This window comes from Myotis nattereri (assembly GCF_964212035.1).
Source record: "Myotis nattereri genome assembly, chromosome: 9".
NCBI lineage: Eukaryota > Metazoa > Chordata > Mammalia > Chiroptera > Vespertilionidae > Myotis > Myotis nattereri.
In genome coordinates, this window is record NC_138084.1 from 40,307,164 (window position 1) to 40,331,781 (window position 24,618).

At 44.4% G+C, this 24,618-nt stretch overlaps 1 protein-coding gene across 1 annotated transcript; it reads right to left on the reverse strand.

Moving 5' to 3' along the window:
- On the reverse strand, positions 1-24,618 carry LOC308524049 (tripartite motif-containing protein 5-like; the record flags this gene model as incomplete). The annotated part of the gene is made up of 9 exons (XM_081098203.1): positions 24,535-24,618; positions 23,018-23,087; positions 13,986-14,465; positions 11,087-11,182; positions 10,200-10,430; positions 2,465-2,487; positions 1,174-1,274; positions 878-904; positions 1-617 (listed from the first exon to the last, which is right to left on the reverse strand). Exons 3-9 carry the CDS (start codon positions 14,400-14,402, stop codon positions 1-3), a joined length of 1,512 nt encoding a protein of 503 aa, XP_080954329.1. The 5' UTR covers positions 14,403-14,465; positions 23,018-23,087; positions 24,535-24,618.

Here is a 24,618-nt window from a genome sequence, read left to right on the forward strand (position 1 = left end):
TTAACAGCCTGGAGAACACAGTGTCATGGGGGCAGTGCATTTCATAGGATTGAAATACGGAAACATTTTCTGAGAAAAGGAACATGAAGAGAATTTATAGATGAGAAACCCATGGTTAGTGACATTAAAAAATGAGACAGTGCCAGCATCATAGTCTAGGAAAACCCCAACACGACGGGGAGGAACACCCAGGTACAGGGTTAAGGTCGTGGAGTCAGAGGAGGCAGAATCCACAAAAGCCTTATATTCAGAATGGTTCTGTAGCCCTATAACCCAGTAGCCATATTTAGGTTGATATTGAGAGCAAACATGCAGATGTTTTTTACCCTGTATTACAATAACATGTTTTTCACCTTGTCTTTCAAAATCCATCATATTGGAGTCAGTACATTTTTCACCATACACCCCCAAAACCCAGGCATATTTGTCTGACACATCTGCCTCCCAGTAATGTTTTCCTGATGTGATAGGAGGTGACCCCAGGACACCATAATCCTCATAATAGCCTTTCTGATACAAATACAGTGTTCTCAAATAAAAAGCAGGCTTCACTTGTCTCCGATCCGCAGAAATGACAATATTTGATTTATCCGTGGGAGGATCCAGGGTCACGTGTACTGTAGAAAAATTATAGGGCTGGTGAGGAATATGATGTACCTTGATTTGTGACATTGTCAGAGAGGTGTTGAGAATAAAATGAGTGGGAAATGGGAAGAATTTGGTTTGGTTCTTCAAGAGCAGTACACACTGCAGAAATATAATATGTATGTGTGTGGTGGGAGGGGAAATATGGATTTATACATGAGACCTAGCAGAGAATGACAAATACTACAAGACGAGGACAAGGTGGCTTCATGATATTGTGATTTCTCCTTACCCCAGGAGCGTCGCACATCAGTTAGTTCTGAAATTAGAAAAAATCCATAACATTAAGTACAGGCAAAAGATTCTACATTAACATCTAATTTCTCTCAAAATCAGAGAAAGACTGGGGTGTATGTATAGTAGTACATGGAAGAATGAGAGGTGAACAAGACAGCTGACCACTCCCCATTGAATACATCATCAGCATATAATATCCGCCTTCCTTTGTCTCCTCTATCTATACCTAAAACCTGACCTTCAACCCATAACAAAAATCTCACAGCCACCCAATGCTCTAGCATTCCTCACCAGTAAAGGCTTCCAGCGCCCCTCTCAGGTCAGGAGCTTGAAACACTGTCCTTTGCTTCCTGGGGAGAGTTCTTGGCTTCTTCAGAGTGAAGGTCTTACTCCTAGGGATGACAAAATAGATCCACACACCTCTGAATTTTTGTCTCTTCAAAACCACTGATTTTTATCTACTCACCCCAAGGAGAACTTGAGCCCCCATTCATGGACCCCTCAGAAAGGAGAGAGTAGACTTCTGACCTTGGCACCAGAAGAAATGTGCTCAATCCACTTTCCCAGTTGACTGCTATCTGCCCTTGGAAAGGCACTGACCTCTCAGAATAGTTTATTCCTTTCACTGTGATAACTATCCTCTCCCTTTCTAACTCCTAAAAATCATATGAAATTATGTGCCATAGTGAATTTCTTTAAAATGCAAAATTTAGTACCGTGAAATAAATTAGTATAAGGAAATGTCATGACATGTATGTAGTCTCCCAGCAATATGAAAAGAATGTGAACATGGCTGTTTATGTCTGAGATATGTCAAGTGTGGGAATATTGTCTGGGGAGGCTGAACACCTTTAAGTTCCACTGCCCTGTAGTGAGGCCTCCAGAACTACATCTGCGATTTCAGTCTTCTGGGAAAAAAATGTAACCCTTGGAAAAGAAGACATTGTAAATATGATACTAATAGTGGTCTGAATTTCATGTGCTTGGAAGAGATTAGTGCGGCCAAGTAGGTGTTCAGATTTAGATACAAAGATGATGTCCTTCCATTCTAACTTTAAAATATAGTACAAGATGGAGCAATGGTTTTCCCCAAGGTCAAAATATTCCTTGATATTCAAGCCTGCTTTTGGAAAGAAAGAGAACCATATCTTATATTCCCAGAGAAGACATTTAAATATAAAGGAGTTGTCTCAAATTCTGGGTGCCTCTGAGGTAAAGAAGACAGGACATTCCCACAGTGAATACATAACCTATGAAATGTGGAAATCTGAATTAGATACAGGCATGATGAGTACATAGAATTTATGAAGTCAGATGGGTCTGATACTGAGACATCTGATGTTTAATTGCTACTAATCCATACTCTGCAACTCCTCCCAAGTAAATTGCCTAAATAAAAGCTGGTTCACCCTCAATAGATATGGAATACACAAACCATGTGTGAACAGAAATTTAAGATAAAACTACATCTAAATTTGTCTGCCCTGAGAAATATTTTATTCTAATTAATCACTAGTTAACTTTAATGGCTTAAACTTCTTTTTACAGCACAAAAACACCATCTCTGGTCTTCCACACATACCTTTCCATAGTGTCTTTCACATCCTAGGGAGGAAAGAGAAACTATAAGTCATGAAGTAATAAGCTCTTTTCACTAACAAAGCTTCAACACATCTTCCCACTCCCCAACCCCCCACCCCTGATCTGGTGGGAATAGAGATGGTCTTAATGTGAGAGTAAAATAATAGAGACAAGACCCGGGTCAATCATTTTGGAATATTCAAATAGTTGTATGTGTCCCTAAAATATAGAAACAGCGTTGACCATTGTGGCAACACAGCTTAAGCTTCTAGTACCTGGAGATGAGACATATTTATGAGAAAAATATGAGGCCCCTGATATATTCCCATGTTCATAAGACTCCTCATGAGATGATTTGAATATTTCATGGCTTGTTCATGTATTCAACACAAATGTAAAGTGGTATACTATTACTTGTCAGGCATTTTGCCATAATTTGTAGAAACAAAGATGAGTAGTGATAGTTTCCTCAAAAATTCACATGGCTTCTGCTTAGTGTACAAGCAAACGAATGTATTAATGTAGGCATTTCTTAAATGTCTCTTATTTTTCACCCACTATCTATAATTGATCTTATCTACACCCTTAAATTCAAAACACATATATTTATAATTTATTTCCAAGCCTTTAATATTACTCAGTTTTGTCTCTTAAATGCAGGTTAATATAATACCTACTAAAGAAGCCACAGGAACCAGTAACTTAGGATGCTTGCTATGTAACTTACTTTTCAACAAAGAAATTATCTCCTCTTTTATACACCTTTTTCCATGCTACCAATATCCACTTGGCCGCTATTCTAAACACTATAATATTTACTGCATTTCAGGCACTAACAAGACAGCTCATTCCATATTCTTAAATATTTTCAGTCATCTAATCTTATTTATCTTCACAGGTTTCTCCCTATCCCTTTTTTTCTCTCTAAAATCAATCAACACATATTTATTTTTAAAATCAACACAAGGCTGGTAGGAGGGGCAAAATGAAACTGGCTGGTACCACACCCACAGGTGTAGATTATGAAATGGGACCCCAACTCAGCTTGAGGGACAGTCCCACACACTGATGTGCCAAAGGCAATCAAGGCTCAACTATAACAAGAAAGCAAGCACAACCGAAACATTAGACACCCCTAGAGAACCTGGTTCAGATGAACACAGAAACTTCATCACTGGGGCCCAAGGGAAGCCTGCTATGTACATAAGGCCACTCTGCCAAGGTTGGGAGATGTGGCAGATATACCAAACACATAGAAATAAACATAGGAAGGCAGCTGAATGAGGAGACAAAGAAACATGTCCCAGATGAAAGATTAGGACAAAATTTCAGAAAAATAACTAAACAAAATGGAGGCAAGCAATCTATCAAATGCAGAATTCTAAACACTGGTTATAAGGATGCTCAATGAACTTAGGGAAAGAATAGATTACCTGACTGAGAACTTCAACAAAGAGAGAGAAAACATAAATAGGAGATACAAAGCATAAAAAATACCCTGTGAGAAATGAAAAATACCAAGAAAATGAATCTCAAAAGTGGCACGAGTAAAGCAGTTAGTTATCTATAAGGGGGATCCCTCAGAATCCCAACTAATTGCTCAACTGAAACTTTGCAGGCCAGAAGGGAGTGGCATGAAATATTCAAAGTGATGGAAAGCAAACACCTACAACCTAGATTATTCTACCCAGCAAGGCTATTATTTAGAACTAGAGGCCCGGTGCACAAAAATTTGTGCACTTGGGGAGGAGGGGGTGTCCCTCAGCCCAGCCTGTGCCCTCTCGCAGTCTGGGACCCTTCGGGAGATAACGACCTGCTGGCTTAGGCCTTCCCCCCGGGTGGCAGAGGGCAGGCCCAATTCCTAGGTGCAGCCCCTGGTCGGGCTCAGAGCAGGGCCAATTGGGAAGTTGGGGCGCCGCCCCCTGTCATGCACAGAGCAGGGCGGATTGGGAGGTTGTGATGCCACCCTCAGTCACCCTCAGGGTAGGGCCGATTGGGGGGTTGGGGCACCGCCCCCTGTCACACTCAAGGCAGGGTCAATGGGGAGGTTGCGGCGCCACGCCCTGTCACACACAGAGCAGGGCCCATCAGGGGGTTGGTGTGCTGCCCCCTGTCATGCACAGAGCAGGGCCAATCAGGGGTTCGGGGCGCTGCCCCCTGTCACGCACACAGCAGGGCCCATCAGGGGGTTGGGGCTCCGTACCCTGTCATGCACAGAGCAGGGCCCATCAGGGGGTTGAGGAGCTCCCCCCTGTCACTCAGAGAGTAGGGCCGATAGGGGAGTTGGGGCACCGTCCCCTGTCACACACAGAGCATGGCGGAACAGCGGGTTGAGGCGCCTCCACTGTCACACTCAGGGCAGGGCTGATGGGGAGGTTATGGCTCTACCCCATCACACACAGAGCAGGGCTCGGGGGGGGGGGGCGGGGGAAGGCATTGGGGCATCACCCTCTATCACCCACAGAGCAGGGCCAATCAGGGGCTTGGGGCGCCGCCACTCTCACACTCAGGGCAGGGCCAATGGGGAGGTTATGGCTCTACCCCGTCACACACAGAGCAGGGCCCGTTGGGGGGGGGGGGGGGGTTGGGGCGCTGCACCCTGTCACACACAGAGCTGCAGGGCGATCAGGGGGTTTGGGCGCTGCGCCCTGTTGCGCTGATCCCGGTGCCGGGAGGCCTCACGGCTCCGCTGATCCCGGTGCTGGGAGGCATATTACCCTTTTACTATATAGAATAGAGGCCTGGTGCACAGGTGGGGGCCAGCTGGTTTGCCCTGAAGGGTGTCCTGGATCAGGGTGGGGGTCCCCACTGGGGTGCCTGGCCAGCCTGGGTGAGGGAATGATAGCTGTTTGCAGCTGGTCACACACCCTTCAGGGTGGGGGTCCCCACTGGGGTGCCTGGCCAGTCTGGGTGAGGGGCTGAGGGCTGTTTTCAGGCTGGGGGTGACTGAACTCCCAACTGCTCCTTTTTTCCTTTTTTTTTAATTTTTTATTCTGGGCCAGCTTTAGCTTGAGGCTTGGCTCCAGCTCTTAGGCCTCCGCTGCTGAAAGTAGGTTTCTGGCCTTTGCATACAATGTTGCGATCCTGCTAGCTGAAGTCCGGCGGTATTTGTTACAATGTCTGAAACTGCAGGCTTAGAGTCCTGCAGCTGCAGGCGGTGAATGTTGGTTTCCTCCATCACTGAGGCAAGCAAGCCTCATGTTAGTTTCAAGCTGCCTGGCTGCCGGCCGCCATCTTGGCTGACAGTTAATTTGCATATCTCGCTGATTAGCCAATGAAAAGGGTAGCGGTCATACGCCAATTGCCATGTTTTTCTTTTATTAATGTAGATTGAAGGTGACATAAAGAGCTTCCTAGATAAGAAAAAGCTCAAGGAGATAATCACCACCAAATCAGTATAATAAGAAAGGTTAAAGAGACTTAAGAAAAGGAGAAAATAAAAAGCAAAAATGTAATTAAGAAAATCATCATGATGTGGAAGCCATGACCAACATTGTCAACCAGCTCCACCTGACAGCTAAAGACCCTTTCATCCAATCAATATACACTTCACATTCTTTTCAAATAATATTTTCGTCAATAAAGCCAATGTCAATACATCTAAAAGACTAAAATAATAAAACATATGCTTTCTGATTAGAAAGGAATTAAATTTAAGATACACAACCAAAGGAAAAGTGAAACAATCACCAAGTGTTTATACATTAAACAGCACCATTTAAAATATTTCAAGGGTTAAGATAAAAATAAGAAAGAAAATCTGAAAAAAATGTTAAATTGATTCATAATAAAAGGCCCAGCATGTGGGGCTCAGTGATTGAGTGCTGACCTATGAACCAGGAGATTGAGGTTCAGTTCCCAGTCAGGGCACACACCAGGGTTGCGGGCTCCATCTCCAGTAGGGTGCGTGCTAGAGACAGCCAATCAATGATTGCCTCTCATCATTGATGTTTCTATCACTCTCACTCTCCCTTTCTCTCTGAAATCAAAAAAAACAGGTAAATAATCCCAAAGTATGGAATACAGCTAAAACAATGCATTTATACCATTAAAAACTATAAGAGAAAAGACTGTCAATCAGTGGTCAAAATTCCTACTTTAAGCCTTGGCTGGTGTAGCTCAGTGGTGAGAGTGTCGGCCCCAGGATCAAAGACTCCCATGTTCAATTTCTGGTGAAGGGCATGTACCTGTGTTGCAGGTTTGATCCCTGGACTCCTTTGGGGTGTGTGCCGGAGGCAACCAATGAATCTGTTTCCCTCACATGATGTTTCTCTCTCTCTCTCACTCACTCTCTCTCTCTCTCTCTCCCTCTCTCTATCCCCCTCTCCCTACCTCCTCCCCTACCTCACTCCCTTTACTCTCTCTAGTAAGTGGAAAAAATATCTTAGGGTGAGGACTAACAAAATAAAACAAGAAATTCTCACTTTAAGAAACTGGAAAAAGGGGAGAAACTAAGATGGCAGCATAGATAAACACCGGGAAATTGTCGCCTCACACAACAATTGAAAAATACAGCAAAGGACAGAGCAAACATCATCCAGAACAACAGGAAGCCTGGCTGAGTGTAAATTCTACAACTAGAAGAAAAGAAAAGCACGCTGAGAGCCAGAGGAGCTGCGGAGGTGAAGTGCAGAGGTACGGCGGCAGAAAGGGGGTGGCACCTGAGGACGCGGCTGTCTTTTTGAATCACAAGCTCCCGAATGCTCTGAACTCCGGTTCCAGCAAGTCTCTGGGGACCCAGGACTCATACGGGGAGAAGCTGGTCTGTCAGGCGGCAGCGGGCGAACTTGAGGGCGGCTTTCCCTCAGAGGTGCTTGCAGCCATTACCGGGACACTGAGACACCCGACTCCAGGCGGAGAATCAGCCATAGCTTCTTTCTCCACCCTTGGACTCCCTGAGACCCCGCCCCACCCAGGCTGCGGCAGAGGCTTTTGCATGTGAATGTACCTAACTGCAGCCGAGCCAGGCAGACCCGGAACTTCCAAGAGAAGGCCCAAGGCCCCGCAGCGGCTTGCATTGCTTCACAGCTGAGCCTCTTCATGGCTCCTGCTGTGTGGCCTCAGGCAGAGGCTGAATTAGCACCTCCTTAGATCCAGGAGCCACTGTACCCAGTGGTCAGAGGGGGACCATTCTCCCACTTCAGACACAGCTGATTCCCACAGCCAATTGGTCTGGAGGTCAATTCCTCCCAGTGATCCTACAACAACCAAGGCACCAAGAGTGCACCAAGAGTGTCCACCCCAGGTAACTGGGGAGGCTGAGCCACTGGGCCCTACAGGACACCTGGCGCGCAGGGCCACTCTATCAACACAGGGAAGCAGCCAAAATGCGGAGACAAAGAAACAGGTCACAAATGGCAGAAATGGAGGAAAGCAAACGACTGGATATAGAGTTCAAGGCCACGTTTATAAGGTTTTTCAAGAATTTTATGGAAACCGCCGATAAATTTAATGAATCCCTCAAGGAGTATAGTGAGACCATGGAGGACATGAAAAAGGACCAACTAGAAATTAAGCATACACTGACTGAAATAAAGAATAATTTACAGAGATCCAACAGCAGACAAGATGATCCCAAGAATCAAGTCAAAGATTTGAAATACAAAGAAACAAAAAATACCCAACCGAAAAAGATAAAAGAAAAGAGATTCAAAAAATATGAAGATAGTGTAAGGAACCTCTGGGACAACTTCAAGCGTACCAACATCAGAATTATAGGGGTACCAGAAGGAGAGAGAGGGCAAGATATTGAAAACCTTTTTGAAGAAATAATGACAGAAAACTTCCCCCACCTGGTGAAAGAAATGGACTTACAAGTCCGGGAAGTGCAGAGAACCCCAAACAAAAGGAATCCAAAGAGGACCACACCAAGACACATCATAATTAAAATGCCAAGAGCAAAAGATAAAGAGAGAATCTTAAAAGCAGCAAGAGAAAGACAGTCAGTTACCTACAAGGGAGTACCCATTCGACTGTCAGCTGATTTCTCAACAGAAACCATGCAGGCCAGAAGAGAGTGGCAAGAAATATTCAAAGAGATGAATAGCAAGAACCTGCAACCAAGATTACTTTATCCAGCAAAGCTATTGTTCAGAATGGAAGGTCAGATAAAGAGCTTCACGGATAAGAAAAAGCTAAAGGAGTTCATCATCACCAAACCAGCATTATATGAAATGCTGAAAGGTATTCTTTAAGAAGAGGAAGAAGAAAAAGGAACTCTTACCATTTGCCACAGCATGGATGGAACTGGAGAGCGGATAAATACCACAGGATCTCACTCATTTGTGGACTATAATGAACAACATAAACTGATGAACAAGGACTGATCCAGAGATGGAGAGGCATTGATTGGAATGTTGGGCCTTGGAGGGAAGGTAGGGGAGGGTGGGGGCAAAGGGGAAGGATCAACCAAAGGACTTATATGCAAGCATATAGGCCTAACCAATGGACACGGACAACGGGGGGGGGGGGTGAGGGGATTAGCGGGGGGGGGGGGGTAGAGGGTACACATATGTAGTATCTTAATCAATAAAATATATATATATATAAAAAAAAGAAACTGGAAAAAGAACAATGAATTAAATACAATGTACACACACAAACACATACACACTCTCATATATAAATGTGCATTTACATACACACACACTAAGGAAACTATGTAAGTGAGAGTAGAAACCTGTGATATAGACAGGTTAAATATAAATAATAAATAAATAAATAAGTAAGTAAATAAATAAATAATAACACAGTAAAATTTATTCTTAAAAAATATCAATGAGCCCTGGCTAGTTTGGCTCACTAGACAGAGCTTTGCCCCGCAGACTGAAGGATCCTGATTCGATTCCAGTCAAGGGTACATGCCCCAGTTGCTGGCTCGATCTCCAGTAGGGGCATGCAGGAGGCAGCAGATCAATGATTCTCTCTTATCATGGATATTTCTATCTCTCTCACCTTCTGCCTTTTTCTCTAAAATCAATAAATATATATTAAAAAGCAAACAAACAAACCAAAAAATGTCAATGACCTTGACAAATTATAACTTACTGGAACAAAAATAATCACAAAATAAGAAACAAAAGAGGAGCCATTACTGTTAGTATTGTAGAAATGAAAAACATTCTAAGAAATAATGACTAATTTCATGCTTATGAATCTGACAACTTAAAATGGAAAAATTTCTACAAAGATGTACATTACCAAGAACTGACTCAAAAAACATAAAAAACCTGAGAAAACCTAATACAAATAAAAAAAATATTTTAAACTTTTCCATTAACATAAAGGCCCAGAGTAAAATGGTTTCAATGGTAAATGTACGGAAATAAAAAATAAATAATACCAATCCTTCACAACTGTTTATTCAGAAAATTCAGAAAGAACAGAAAAACTTCAACTTATTCTAAAAAGAGAAACAACAACTCTTGTATTATGAAGAGATACCTGAATAAAGTTCTAGGCTAGATCACTGACACAGGGGCCTACAGAATACAAGGAATCTTCTCTTCACAGTCAATTTTGTACTTTAATTGATACATTAATAAGAACCAGATTTTTCCCTGTTGTTCATGCATTCAACAATTTCAATAACCTCTGAAATAGATACAGGGAAGGGTCACTGCAAGACCAATGGAACCCCAGTGTCAACACCACAAACAACGAGCACACAGCAGAGAAGGAAACTTAGTCTTAATTTTCCTTAAGTTCAGATGCTGGGGCTTATTTCTAAGTCTTACCTGCAGCATCTCTACTGCTGACCCCTGCAACCGATGCTCCAGATCTGAGATGAGGTCTCTCAACAACTTCTTCTGCTGGGCCAGCTCACTCTCAGCCTGAGCCAGGTCATCGAGATTCTCTGCCGCCTCCTTCTCCAGCCTTTGCAGCTCCTTTTGCTCCACACTGGCCAGGATACCTCTCAGTTGTTTAAAATAATCCTGGACACTTTTTAACTCATGTTCTATCTGATCCTTCAGGAATGAGAAAGAAAGACAGTGACTCAGGTTAACAGGCAGAGTGGGATCCAGAAAAGGAAGTATTTGATTTGGATGTTCTCAGAGGGAAGAGAGATGGAAGCAGAGGAGCAATTCTTGGGGAGGCTGATTTTTCCCATTATTTCATCTTCATCACATTCAAAATAATGCTCTCATGTCTACATTATGGAGGCCAACCCTGAACCAAAATGGGACACCTGGGTGTGGCTCAGCTCTCAGAGCTGCCCAGGACAGTGATGCCCTCATGCATTACTCCTCACCCCACCCCACCCTCAGCCTATGTTGAGCACCTGGGACAGAGCCATGAACCATTGGCAATTGCCTTCCCTGGAAGAGTTAAAGGCACACATACACACACACACACACACACACAAAGGTAAACGAATATAAAATTCACTACCATCCTCACGAGAGAGTCTATCAATGGGAATAACTAACCTACAAATATCTGCATTATTTTGTGACATGCTTATTCCCAGCCCTATTTCTACCAGGGAAAGGATAAAGAATGGCTAATCAATGACTCTGAACATATCAACTGTCAGAAAACAAGAAAGAAGGGGATCCTTGTGACTAAAACTCAAAGTCATGCCCAGATTCTTGGATAATTACCAGAAAGACTCTCCTCCTACCTTCTTGGAAGTTCTCTCTTCTTCAAGGTTATCATCCAATTTTTCAGCTTCCTGCTGCTCTGCCCTCAGCCTTTCCAAAGCTGCTTGGATCTTTTCCTATGGGAGAAGAATCACTTTAGGGTCAAGCTATGGGCTCTGTCCTCATCAGAAGAGAGGTTAAATGGGAAGAAATCAGGTTCATCTCTAAAGAAACTGTAAAATGACCATTAGAACCTGTGATTTTAAGGAAACCTGATGTGGTTATGTGTTCTTTAAGACTCAGATGATAGAATATAGAAAAGAGAAACCAAGATGGCGGCATAGGTAAACACCGGAGTTTGCTGCCTCGAACAACCACTTCAAAAATACAACTAAAAGATGGAACGGACATCATCCAGAACCACAGGAAGGCTGGCTGAGTGGAAGTTCTACAACTAGGAGGAACGAGAAAAGCATACAGAGACTCAGAGGAGGCACAGTGCTGAAGTAAAATACTAAGGTGTGGAGTGCATGCGGAGTGGGCTGGCAGCTGAGGGCGCGGTTGTTGTTTTCAATCGGGAGGGAGTCTTAGGCTCTGGGTTCCAGTTCTGGGGGAGTCTCTAGGGACCCAGACTCATATGGGAGAAGTGGGACTGTCTGGCATCGCTCAGAACCCTAGGTCAGCTTTCTCTCCGTGGGGCTTGCAGCGATTACTGGGACACTGAGAAGCAGAGCCTTTGAGGGCAAGACTGAGAGCAGCCATAATTGCTAACCCCGCCCTGATACCGTGGGACCTGCAGTGCCCAAGCCCTGAAGGGAGACTTTTGCTGGATAGCCTCAGGCAAAGGCGAGATTAGCACCTCCATAGAGATCCAGGAGCCAGGAAGCCCAGAGGTCAGAGTGGGACCATCCAGTTTGCAGCTCTGTGGAACCATAAAAGACACACTCTAGGGGCAGACTCAGTGAGCACCAAAGCCCCATAGAAGCAAGTCTAGCCCCAGAGGGGTGTCTCCAGCACAGAAGTTCTCCTACTGCAGACACAGCTGATTCTAACAGCCAATTGGCCTGGAGGTCAATTCCTCCCAGTGATAACTACAACAATCAAGGCTTAACTACAACAAGACTGTGCACAAAGACCACAAGGGGATGCACCAAGAGTGTCTACCTCAGGTAATTAGGACATTTAGCACAGAAAAGCACTCTATCGACACAGCGAAGCATAAAAAATGCCGAGACAAAGAAACAGGACACAAACAACAGAATTGGAGGAAAGCAAACTGTTGGATATAGAGTTCAAAACCACACTTTTAAGGTCTTTAAAGAACTGTCTAGAAGCCGCCGATAAATTTAATAAGGCCCTCGAAAAGACTGGTGAGACCGCCGATAAATGTAGTGAGATCTTCAAGAAGACTGGTGAGACCGCCGATAAATGTAGTGAGATCCTCAAGAAATCTAATGAGACCCTCGATGTTGTGATAAAGAACCAACTAGAAATTAAGCATACACTGACTGAAATAAAGAATATTATACAGACTCCCAACAGCAGACCAGAGGGTCGCAAGAATCAAGTCAAAGATTTGAAATACGAAGAAGTAAAAAACACCCAACCGGAAAAGCAAAATGAAAAAAGAATCCAAAAATACAAAGATAGTGTAAGGAGCCTCTGGAATAGCTTCAAGCGTACCAACATCTGAATTATAGGGGTGCCAGAAGATGAGAGAGAACAAGATATTGAAAACCTATTGGAAGAAATAATGACAGAAAACTTCCCCTACCTGGTGAAAGAAATAGACTTACAAGTCCAGGAAGTGCAGAGAACCCCAAACAAAAGGAATCCAAAGAGGACCACACCAAGACACATCATAATTAAAATGCCAAGAGCAAAAGACAAAGAGAGAATCTTAAAAGCAGCAAGAGAAAGAAAATCAGTTACCTACAAGGGAGTACCCATACGACTGTCAGCTGATTTCTCAACAGAAACTTTGCAGGCCAGAAGGGAGTGGCAAGAAATATTCAAAGTGATGAATACCAAGAACCTACAACCAAGACTACTTTATCCAGCAAAGCTATCATTCAGAAGTAAAGGCCAGATAAAGAGCTTCACAGATAAGAAAAAGCTAAAGGAGTACATCACCACCAAACCAGTATTACATGAAATGCTGAAAGGTATCCTTTAAGAAGAGGAAGAAGAAGAAAAAGGTAAAGATACAAATTATGAACAACAAATACACATCTACCAACAACTGAATCTAAAAATCAAGTGAATAAATAATCTGATGAACAGTATGAACTGGTGATTGTAATAGAATCAGGAACATAGAAAGGGAATGGACTGACTATTCTTGCGGGGGGGAAGGGGTGTGGGGGTGAGGGAAGAGATTGGACAATAATCGTGTACCTATGGATGAGGACAGTGGGTGGGGAGTGAGGGCGGAGGGTGGGGTGAGAACTGGGTGGAAGGGAGTTATGGTGGGAAAAAAGAGTAACTAATGTAATAATCTGAACAATAAAGATTTAATTTAAAAAAAAAAGACTCAGAAGATAGAAGTCACCATTACCATGTCAAGAGAAATTGATTTTCTTTGGCCTAGAAGAAAATACTTGATCCTGTAGAAAGGAAAGAACTTAGGTCTCGATCTACCCAGCTGCCCAGTTACCCCTCATATCTAAAGAGATGATAACAGCTTTGCTTGTGCACCAAACCTCTACCTACTAGCACAAGGTCTGAAAATACCTACTCTCCTTTACAGTCTGCTCATCATTTGTAATTGATGGTGTGGAATGTATAGAAATGTCCTTCAGGCCTTGTAAGGTGAACGTAGGAAGAAGAGTGATGGCCTCAGGACTGTGGTGGCAAAAAAATTACAGTCAAATACAAAAGTTGAGGTTTCCCATCAAGTGCTATTTTCTGCCCTGTCTTTCCTCCACCCTGGTCTGTTACCTTGTACTCCTGGGCAATCTCCTCCATGAGGAATGTGTGGTGACCACGGTGCTCTCGAGACCGCTCGCAAAGCCAGCAAATGATCTTCTCATCCTCCTGGCAAAAGAGCAGGAGTTTCTCTCCATGGTGCACACAGAGATCTCTCTTTTGCTCCTCTTGTGGGCTCAACTTGACCTTTCTAAGGGCCTCCACAATGTTGGCCACATGTCGATTGGGACGCAGGTTCTCAGGCTGGTAACTGATCCTGCACACAGGGCAGCTGTTCTCTTGGCCAATCATGGAGTCCCTGTTGTTTGCAGTGATGCAGGCTTGGCAAAATGTGTGCCCACAGTCCAGGCTCATGGGTTCTGTTAGGAGCTCCAGGCAGATGGGGCATGTTACTTCCTCCTTTATGTTCACCAGGATTCCTGAAGCCATTGCAGTTGCTCCCCTGCTTCTATGTGTTCTGATCTGAGGCTTCTGTTGCTCACCGACCTCTGCCTGATTGGAAAGATGAAAGGGGGCAGAGTAAGAATGGTAGAAATAACTGTTGCTAATTGTGTGGAAATGCAGGATGGGGCAAGAACAGATATAAAAGGATAAAAAAGAAAAGGTAGAGACACAAGGCAAGGAGCATGGTGACCTCGTAAAAAGGCTATTTATAACAATACTAGAGGTCCAGTGGACAAAATTCATACACTGGGAGGGTCCCTCAGCCTGGCCTGCATCCTCTCGCAATCTGGGATTGCTAGCTCCTAACTGCTCACCTCCTTGCCTGCCTGATCACTCCTAACCACTCACATGCCTGCCTCTTTGCCCCTAACTGCTCGTCTGCCTGCCTGATCGCCCCTAACCATTCTTTCTGCCTGTCTGATCACCCCTAACCACTCTGTCTGCATGCCTGATGCCTCTAACTGCTCACCAGCCTGCGGATCACCCCTAACCACTCTACCTGCCTGCCTGATTGCCCCTAACTGCTTGCCTGCCTGGCTCATCGCCCCTAACTGCCTCTGCCTCAGTCCCCGCTGCTGCAGCTTCATCCGTTAAGATGTCCAGAAGGTCGTAACTACTGCCATATTACGCTTTTATTATTATAAATTATGTATTTTAATTTTTTTGTTAATCCTCACTCGAGAATATTTTTGCCATTGATTTTTTTCTTTTTTCTTTTTCTTTTGTCCCCCCCCCCCCCCCCCACCCCGGGCACGCCGTTGTGAACCTGGCCCTGCACGCTGTCTGGGCAGCTGGCGTGCAACACCGTCTCTGATTTTTAAACAGAGTAGAAGGGAGGGAGGGGACGAGAGAGAAACAGAGAGAGAGAGAGAGGGAGAGAGAGGGAGAGATAGAAATATGAATGTGAGAGAAACACATCAATTGGTTGTCTGATACAGGTACCCATATCTGGGTGGTAATCAAACCTGCAACCCTGTCCTTGACCTTTCCATGCACCAGCCAACACTGTAATCACTGAGAAATTCCAGCCAGGCACATAAGAATTTGAAATACTTTTATTTATTCTGACATGACAAATTTCATTTTTATCAGTGCAATGGTTGTTATTGCCCTTTACTTTTACTAAACCAAAGGATGACCTGAGGTCTTTTTACAAAGAAAATATGTTTGTGTGACCCAGCATCTCTCCTGCTTAATATTTCTTATGACAAACACATCCCCAAACCACTTTTGGGTCTGGGTTTTTATACCTACTCTTCTCTCATCAGACAATGCTGCCCTGGTATCAGTAGGACTCACAATCATCCTTCAGTTAACAATTTCCTTCCGTGTTCCTTAATCAGAAAGACCTGCTCTGACTTGCTTATTTATAGTGTAACTATTGCCATCATTTGCTGTATGTTTGAAAAAATTTCTCTCATCATTATGACACTAGAGGCTCAGTTCATGAAATTCGTGCATGGGTAGGGTCTCTAGGCCAGGCTGGCAATCAGGGCCAATTGGGGCCTTCTGGCTGCTGGCCAGGGCCTTCCTTCCCTAGCTGCTGGCTGCGGGCCGGGGCCTTCCTTTGTTCCATGGTGCCACTGGTGGTCAGCACATGTCATAGCGAACAATCGAACTCCTGGTGTCCCAGTCTAACTCCTGAGGAAACACTTTGCATATTAGGCTTATATATATATACTAGTGGCCCAGTGCACAAAAATTTGTGCACTAGGGGGTGAGGTTTACGGATAGGGACAGACCCCTCAGCCCGACCTGCACCCTCTGTCATGTTCCGGGACCCTGGCCTACAGGCCTACAGGCTTGGGGTGGCCTGGCTCCCGAGGCCCCATTTTATCAAGAGAACAAAGTCGGTGTTAGTTACAGCCCTCACTGAATCCAGTACAGTGCATCTGTGCATACAACTGCCTCCTTCATATGCCTGCTTCGCCCTACTGAATTACTAGCATCTTGAAGACATAGCTCTGTCTTATCCTGCTTCAACTTCAGTGCCTGGCCTGGTGCCAGGGACCTGATAGGCCTTGCTGTGTGAGTGAGTGAATAATGAGTGAGTGAATGGTGAATGAATGAGCAAGTAAGTGAATGAGCAAGCAGCTACGGGGTGGGAACATCTGCCATGGCAACACGGCAGAAGTTCCAGCCCCGCTCCCGGCTGCCTGATGCAAACCCCGGGAAGTTCCTGACCCGCTCCCAGGGGCCAGGTGCCCCTCTCCTGGCTGCATAGTTCGCACCCGGCTCTCCGCTGCCTGACACAAATCCCGGGAAGTTCCCACCCTGCTCCCAGTGGCCCCACACCCCTCTCCTGGCTGCATAGTTCACGCAGGGCAAAGGTGGCCTGGGTTCTCCACCTCTGCCCTGCCACCTGGCTCTTGCCTGCTGCCTGGGTTTCCAATCACCGTCAGCAGCAGGCGGCTTCTTCCGTCCTTCCCCTTTCGCCTCCCATCATTGTGCCTACATATGCAAATTAACTGCCATCTTTGTTGGTGGTTGACAGCCATCTTTGTTGGCAGTTAATTTGCATATTGCCCTGATTAGCCAATGGGAAGCATAGCGGAGGTACGGTTAATTACCCTTTTTGTCTTTTATTAGATAAGATATATACACTAGTAGCCCGGTGCACGAAATTTGTGCACATTAAAGGGGAATTAATTAGCTGAAATATTTTAGTATTGCTATTTGCCCTTTCTCTATAATAGAAGTATGAGAGATGAAAGGAAATTAGTAAAATGTATATGAAAATAATATATAACTTTATTAATAAATAAACAGTAACAAAAGGATATAACAACAGAGGCATGATATAAAAACAACAAAAACATAATATGAAAACAGCAAAAACATGATATAAAAACAAGTGATGCAAAGAATGACTGATAAAGTGATTAAACTTATTCTAATATCTCCCTGTACACCACATTAAGAGTGAAAACACTTTCAGAGTGCTTGACTAATTTCCCTTGTGATGAAGTATTTAGAACTTTAACTGTAATGTCACATGCTCTTCAAACTCGAGAGAAACCAACATATAACTGACCATGTGCGAAAACGGGTTCAGGGAGGAATATTCCTACTCTGTCTAGAGTTTGTCCTTGTGATTTATTTAATTTTTTAAATATATTTTATTGATTTTTTTACAGAGAAGAAGGGAGAGGGATAGTGAGAAACATCGATGAGAGAGAAACATCAGCCCTATCCAGTTTGGCTCAATGGATAGAGCGTCAGCCTTCAGACTCAAGGGTCCTGGGTTCGATTCCGGTCAGGGGCATGTGCCTTGGTTGCGGGCACATCCCCAGTGGGGAGTGTGCAGGAGGCAGCTGATCGATGTTTCTAACTCTCTATCTCTCTCCCTTCCTCTCTGTAAAAAAATCAATAAAATATATTAAAAAAAAAATAAGAGAGAGAAACATCGATCAGCTGCCTCCTGCACACCCCCTCCTGGGGATGTGCCCTCAACCAAGGTACATACCCTTGACTGGAATCGAACCCACAACTCTTCAGTCCACAGGCCGACGCTCTAGCAACTGAGCCAGACCGGTTAGGGCTGTCCTTGTGATTTATTAATAGTCATCACAAATGCTGGCATCACGGGAAACTGTCATTAAATCAATTTAAATGGGAGGCCAGTGTCAGATGGGGACAAATCAATTCTTGGAATCAAAACAACCTCTCCCTTTGCAGATCCTGTTAATACTTCAGCTTCGATAATGTTAGGTTGTAATCTTTTGATAATAAATCCGGTACCATTACAAAAACCCCATTTACTATGAAGATTTCTCAATAGCATAATGATTGCACCCACTTTCAGTTTTAATCTATGACATGGCATTCCCAAAGGAGTGATACTATTAAGAAATTCGATGGGAAAATTTTCCTTTTCAGCATCATCTGTTGAGTCAATAGAATCATCACTCAAATATGTGTGAAAATCTCCATCGAGTATATGCAAAATATCTTCATTTAATTTTTGAATGTGCTCATATTTTGGACAAAGAATTGCTCATTTAGATTTATTTTTAATATTATCTACAGATATAGTATTTCCAAAGGTAGCTTCAATAATAGATACATTACAAATCATTTCACAGATTTCAATAATATCCATTTCTAAATAAAAACTGCTATCCAGTTTGCCATCTCCAAGTTTTACTAACCATCCAAGATAAGCAGAATCCTCTGATCTCATATTTGTTGTAAGAGACAACTTTCTGAAACATCCCCAAACATTGCGGTACAGTAATCTCGTTTGTATTATGGCTGATCCCATAGCATGCGGTACAATACTGAGACATTGTCGAAAATCCCCTCCAAGAAGAACTTTCCCACCAAATACAACATTCAAATTTCTCTTAGTAATCTATCTATGGTGTTTATAGCATGACTGGATGCCATGGTGCATTCATCAATAATGAGAGGTTGGGCTTTTTAAATAGTTTTAGCAACTTCACTGTTTATATCAAGTCTACAAATTGAAGTTTCATTTACTGGAATGGGTAATTTATATTGAGAATGAAAGGTGCTTCCACCAAGAAGTAAATTTGCAGCAATTCCTATAGACGCTGTGGGTAAAACAGTACTACCACGACCTCTAATATAATGTATTAAAACTTTATGAAGACATGCCTCCATGCTCTGAGGGCTGGTTCCTGCCTCAAACTTCACCCTCCCAGGAAACAACTTGGGGAGAGTGCAGCTGTGGCTAAGAGGACCCTGGACTCAGCGTGTCCATGCTCCAAGGGCGGGTTTCTGCCTGAAACCTTGCCACCCTCATGGGAAACAGCTCAGGGAGGGTGCAGCCGTTTCCAACACAACCCCTGCAGGACTGACTTCCTTCCGGTTGGTCGAGCCTCAGTCGTGATGTTACACCCAGGGTTTTTATATAAATAGACTAGAGGCCCGGTGCACAAAATTTTGTGCACTGGGGGGGGGGAGAATGGGGGTCCCTCAGCCTGGCCTGAGCCCTCTCGCAGCCTGGGACCCCCCAGGGGATGACCACCTGCTGTCTTAGGCCCACTCCCCAGGGGATTGGGCCTAAGATGGCAATCAGACATCCCTCTGGCAGCCCGGCAGCCCTCGGGGGAAGTCCACTTGCCAGCGGGGAGCAGGTCTAAACTGCAGTTGGACATCCTTAGCACTGCTAAGGAGGCAGGAGAGGCTCCCACCACCACCGCTGTACTGGCAGCCATCAGCCTGGCTTGTGGCTGAGCAGAGCTCCTCCCATGTGAGAGCACCCTGACCACCAGAGGGCAGCTTCTGCATTGAGCATCTGCCCCCTGGTGGTCAGTGTGTGTCATAGTGATCAGTCATTCCCAGTCCTTCTGCTGTTAGGGTCAGTTTCCATATTACCCATTTACTATATAGGATAGAGGCCTGGTGCACAGGTGGGGGCCGGCTGGTGTCCCGGATCAGGGTGGGGGTCCTGCTTGGGTGCCTGGCCAGTCTGGATGATGGGATGATGGCTGTTTGCAGCTGGTGACACCCCCTTCAGGGTGGGGGTCCCGCTTGGGTGCCTGGCCAGCCTGGATGAGGGAATGATGGCTGTTTGCAGCTGTTCACACCCCCTTCAGGGTGGGGGTCCCCACTGGGGTGCCTGGCCAGCCTGGATGATGGGATGATGGCTGTTTGCAGCTGGTCACACACCCTTCAGGGTGGGGATTCCCACTGGGATGCCTGGCCAGTCTGGGTGAGGGGCTGAGGGCTGTTTTCAGGCTGGTGGGCGACTGAAGGTCCCAGTCTCTCCTTTTTTCTTTTTCTTTTTTTATTCTAAGATTAATTTACCTTCTATAGCTTCACTGGAGCTGAGAGCAGGCTCCAGCTCTGAGGCCACTGCCGGCTGAAAGCAGGTACCTGGTTTTGTTTAGATTCTATAATTGAAACTCTGTTGCCATCACTGGCCGCTCTAAGCTCTGAGGCCGTGCTGGCTGAAAGCAGGTTTCTGGGGTTTGTTTAGGTTCTATAATTGCAACATTGTATCATCTGGAGCTCAGAGCTGAGCTCCGGCAGGCGGGGAACATTGAGTTCCTCCATCACTGGAGTAAGCAAGCCTCATGTTCATGTTCACTTCAGCTGCCTGGCTGCCGGCCGCCATCTTGGTTGGCAGTTAATTTGCATATCTCCCTGATTAGCCAATGGGAAGGGTAGGAAAGTTATGGCTAATTACCATGTTTCTCCTTTATTAGATAGGATAATATGTGACAATGTGTTTGTGAAAATGGCAAGAGCAAACCCTTTATCAGATGTGTACATGAAGTTAGTGAGTGACTTACAGAGACCATTTATTTTCAATACACAGAGTTGCAATGATCCGAATGTATTCAGGATCCCCCTTCCTACCTTACAGGGTTCATCAAAGATGAAATAGGTAACTTAGGAGGTTCTGGGAAGTCTTGTTGGGTAAATAGTAAAATTTTATCTTTGCCTGGAAATATGCCAAGGATATTGACAGGAGCCTAATGGTGTGTATGTATATTGATGATGGGGAGGGAGATAGCATAAAGATACTCATAGGATCACACAAGTCACATATCTGAAAAAATAGAAACACCGATAAAGTAAATATCAGTCTCACAAAAGAAATCTCAAAATATTAGGCAAGATCATTCAACTAATTTTTCATCACTATGAATTACATGCTAACAACTAAACTAATACCCACACACACAGAAATGAGTCTAAACAGAGAGTTTAAACCACTGGGACCCTGAAATTAAGTCATATATATATATATATATATATATATATATATATATATATAAGCTAATGTGAAAAACATTACTAGAAAGATGTGCATGTTGTTGGGAAATCAAATTATTGGGGCAGATAAAAGGATGTCCAACAATTCAAACTTAAATACCTAAGGGTTGAACTGAAACCTGAGGAAGATGAAGGAAATAAGGCATATGGGAGAGAAAATAAATTTATTAGGTATAGAAAATGACCCGTTCATTGAAGATGCACCACATTGTCTGAGGTGGAAAATGCCAGTGTGGCTCGTGTGAGAAAACTGCTAGGCCTCCTGAATCACATCAGCCTGCAGTGACCTATGGCACTTAGTGAATTATGGAACGTTTAGGAACACTTCGCCAAGAGGAAAAGTAATCACCAGTGTTGGGCTGTGAAGTAATCAATGGATCCAGTAGGGAATTGGGGAGATGAGTAGGATGCACATACAGTTGCCCAGGGGAGAGATGATGATATCTTTCAGGACAAGAAGTTGAAGGGCATGGAGAGCAAGTGATGAGTGAGATATAGGATGACGTAAGAGGAAAGGATTGGAAGTTAGATTAGATCATAGAGAACAAAAGGTTAACATCAGGCCTGGGTTATTTCTTCCTATAACGGTAATATTGGATAAGTCTTCTAATAAGTTTTTTGTTTTGGTTGTCTGGAAAACTCATGAGGCCATAATAAAGTGGAAGATCAGCTTCCTTACAAGGCCAGATTGTTGATAGCGTAATTAGCCTTATATGGAAAGTGCATTTAGATTTAGGAGAATTTCATATAGACCTCAAATGCCAGTTAATATGCTTAGATTTCATTTTTCATAAGGAGATTGTGACTTTTATAAGTCACCTGTGTATCCTTATAGCCCTTGGATGCTATGCCTATGGGCTTTCACAAGGTAATTTGTACTCTAGCTCTAGGCTTACATAAACTTTCATGGTTTCACACACATCTACTAAGTCTGTCTTCTTAAAAGCCTGAGATAACAGAAATAAAGTACCTTCCATAGCCCTGTGAAGAACGCCACTAATAGTTCAGCTAAGGCAGCCAATGTCAACATGGCCTGCCTCCTGTTCTATATCTCCAGCTCAGGAAAGTGACCCTGACAGCTTATATCTCACAGGTCACAAGATGGTAATGACCATCCATATTGGAGATGATGCTGGTGGTCATTCAAAGCGGTGTGGACAAAAAGGACCACATGCTAACTTGATGAGCTCAGTGTGGTAGTGTTGCAAATTCAGAGACCTAAAGTAACCACAAAGAATGGTCTGAAATTAAAAGTTTTTAAACTAAAAAAGCAGTTTCGGTGGGCAGTCATGTCCTAGGCTGGCATTTTCTGTGACAAAGTCAATCTTAACTTTAACTGAGCCTGTCTAGTGTCCTTTTGCATCTATGATAACATATAGTTAGAATGTCCAGGTAATTTTCCTTTTTTTTTTTTTTGGACCCCTCAAAGCACATGCACCACTATATGGAGACCATAAATACCCTCACTATTATTGAGCAAACTGTTGACTATTAACTATACTACACCCACCTAAGTAAAAGAAGATTATGTCTATCATTTTAATTTTTATCCAATCCCAGAGGTTGCATACCCTCTACTCGTTGCTTTTTTTCTGCCTCGCCTCCCCAATCTATCACCAATGAATTTTATGTAACACACTTATATCTTCTCTTTTGATTCTAATGTAAAATACAAGGTGCAAAACTACCATTCTCTAGGGGTATTATTTAAATCCATTGAGAATCTGCTTCCAGCCATTTTGGACAGTTTGGCCTAAAAAAACACATAAAACTTCATCACAGGTTTGAATGCTTCTTAAGTTACCAGAGGGTACCACAGAGTGGAAACACAGTGATGCTCACTCTCCCACCTGGACTCGGTATGGCCCGTGGCTACAGTCTAGGATCAGGAGCTCTCTCAGGAACTTCAAGTAAATGGGACTATGGAGCAATAAAGAAAGAAAAGGTCTCAGTAGATATTCATGTCTTGATGGTTGCCAAAGTTTGATGGTAAAAGAAAGATCTGAAGTATTAGTTAGTAAATTTTCCCTTTGCTCTGTTCTCTGAAGAGAAAAATTATAAAGTCTGCATGGAGAGGAATTTAGACCCACTAACATTGACTACTAGTGCCACGGTCATCATACATGAAAAGAAACTGATAAGAAATGAGGCTGAAGGAGAACAGAAGTGTATTCTAGCTGGTGGTCCAGATACTGAAAACAGCCCAGAGGTCACATGCAGTTAGCCCCTGGCTGCAGGATCAGGGATAGACATTGCATCAGGGTAGACATCATTTCATATCTATCCCTGCTTTATGACTCCAGCATTTATGATCCAACTTTGGGGTAGGAACCTCCAATTATTTTGCATCTCATCCATGAGCCAACCAATCCTGAAACTCACCAGGAGCCTGGAGAGGAGGGAGGAGCAGTGTATGCATTCTGCCTTGAGGTTGCAGAATTTATTTTTTGGTGGGGCTACAATGAGCTAAGATCCAAGCACCTGCTGCCACAGGACACAGAAGAGGAAAGTGCAGAGGAGCTTGAGTCCTCACACATGGAGTTTGACCCTGCACTACCTACGCAGTGACCAGGGCTGCACAGCAGGCAGGCAGATAGATATGGGAACAGGAGTGGTGTCTGCGCTGGAAGGATATCACACATGTGAAGCCATCCTTGAGGACTTAGGGGTTTGTGCCCCACGTGAGGCTCTCTGGGGATCTGCATCAGAAACTTGAATCCACAGAGTGTCTGCCTTCAGAAAGGAATAAGGCTTGTGCCCAGAGAACCCTAGGGGTGTAGGGTACAGGTAGTTCCTCTTTGAAAGGGAAGGTGAACAGGGCTTAAAGGTCTTATAGGAATTGCCCCATGACCCGCGCAAAAGCAGGTTTGAGAAGTGCCCAGACCAAGTGCAAAGGAAATCCTTCTCCTGTAGGAGGAGTGGAAGCCTGTTGGACTCTCACCTGAGGCTGAGACCTGGGGAATGGAGGCGACATTGGTGCTCCACCCCCTTGCTTATGAGAGCAGGGCCGCAAATCTCTCTGACCAGTCAGTGCTCCTGGGTGTGCCCACCCCATTCCCCTGCTGCAGCCCCGCCCACCGAGCTGACTGCGGAATGCTAGGCCCCAACCCCCTTCCAGGGGCATCACCCCTGCTCCACCTCTCTGACTCTACTGGATTGGCCTCTGCCAGCCACAACGGCCCCGCCCCAGCTATTGGGCCCCAGGATCTGGTTGTGGGGTAGGGAGGGGAATCGTTTTTCATGCCCAGAGGTCTGCAATAATGAAAGACACAGTTGTTGGCAGACTAGCACCGCACCCCCCGCATTCTCCCCCCTTCCCCCCGCGGCCACGGCCCCAGAAAAGGCACAAAAGCAGAGCGAAACTCACCCCCATTTTTCCAGGGAAAAAGGCCTACTCTCTTGTTCTGGAGTTTCAGCGTGAGGGGCAAACGTGGTGATAATTCACTCTCCA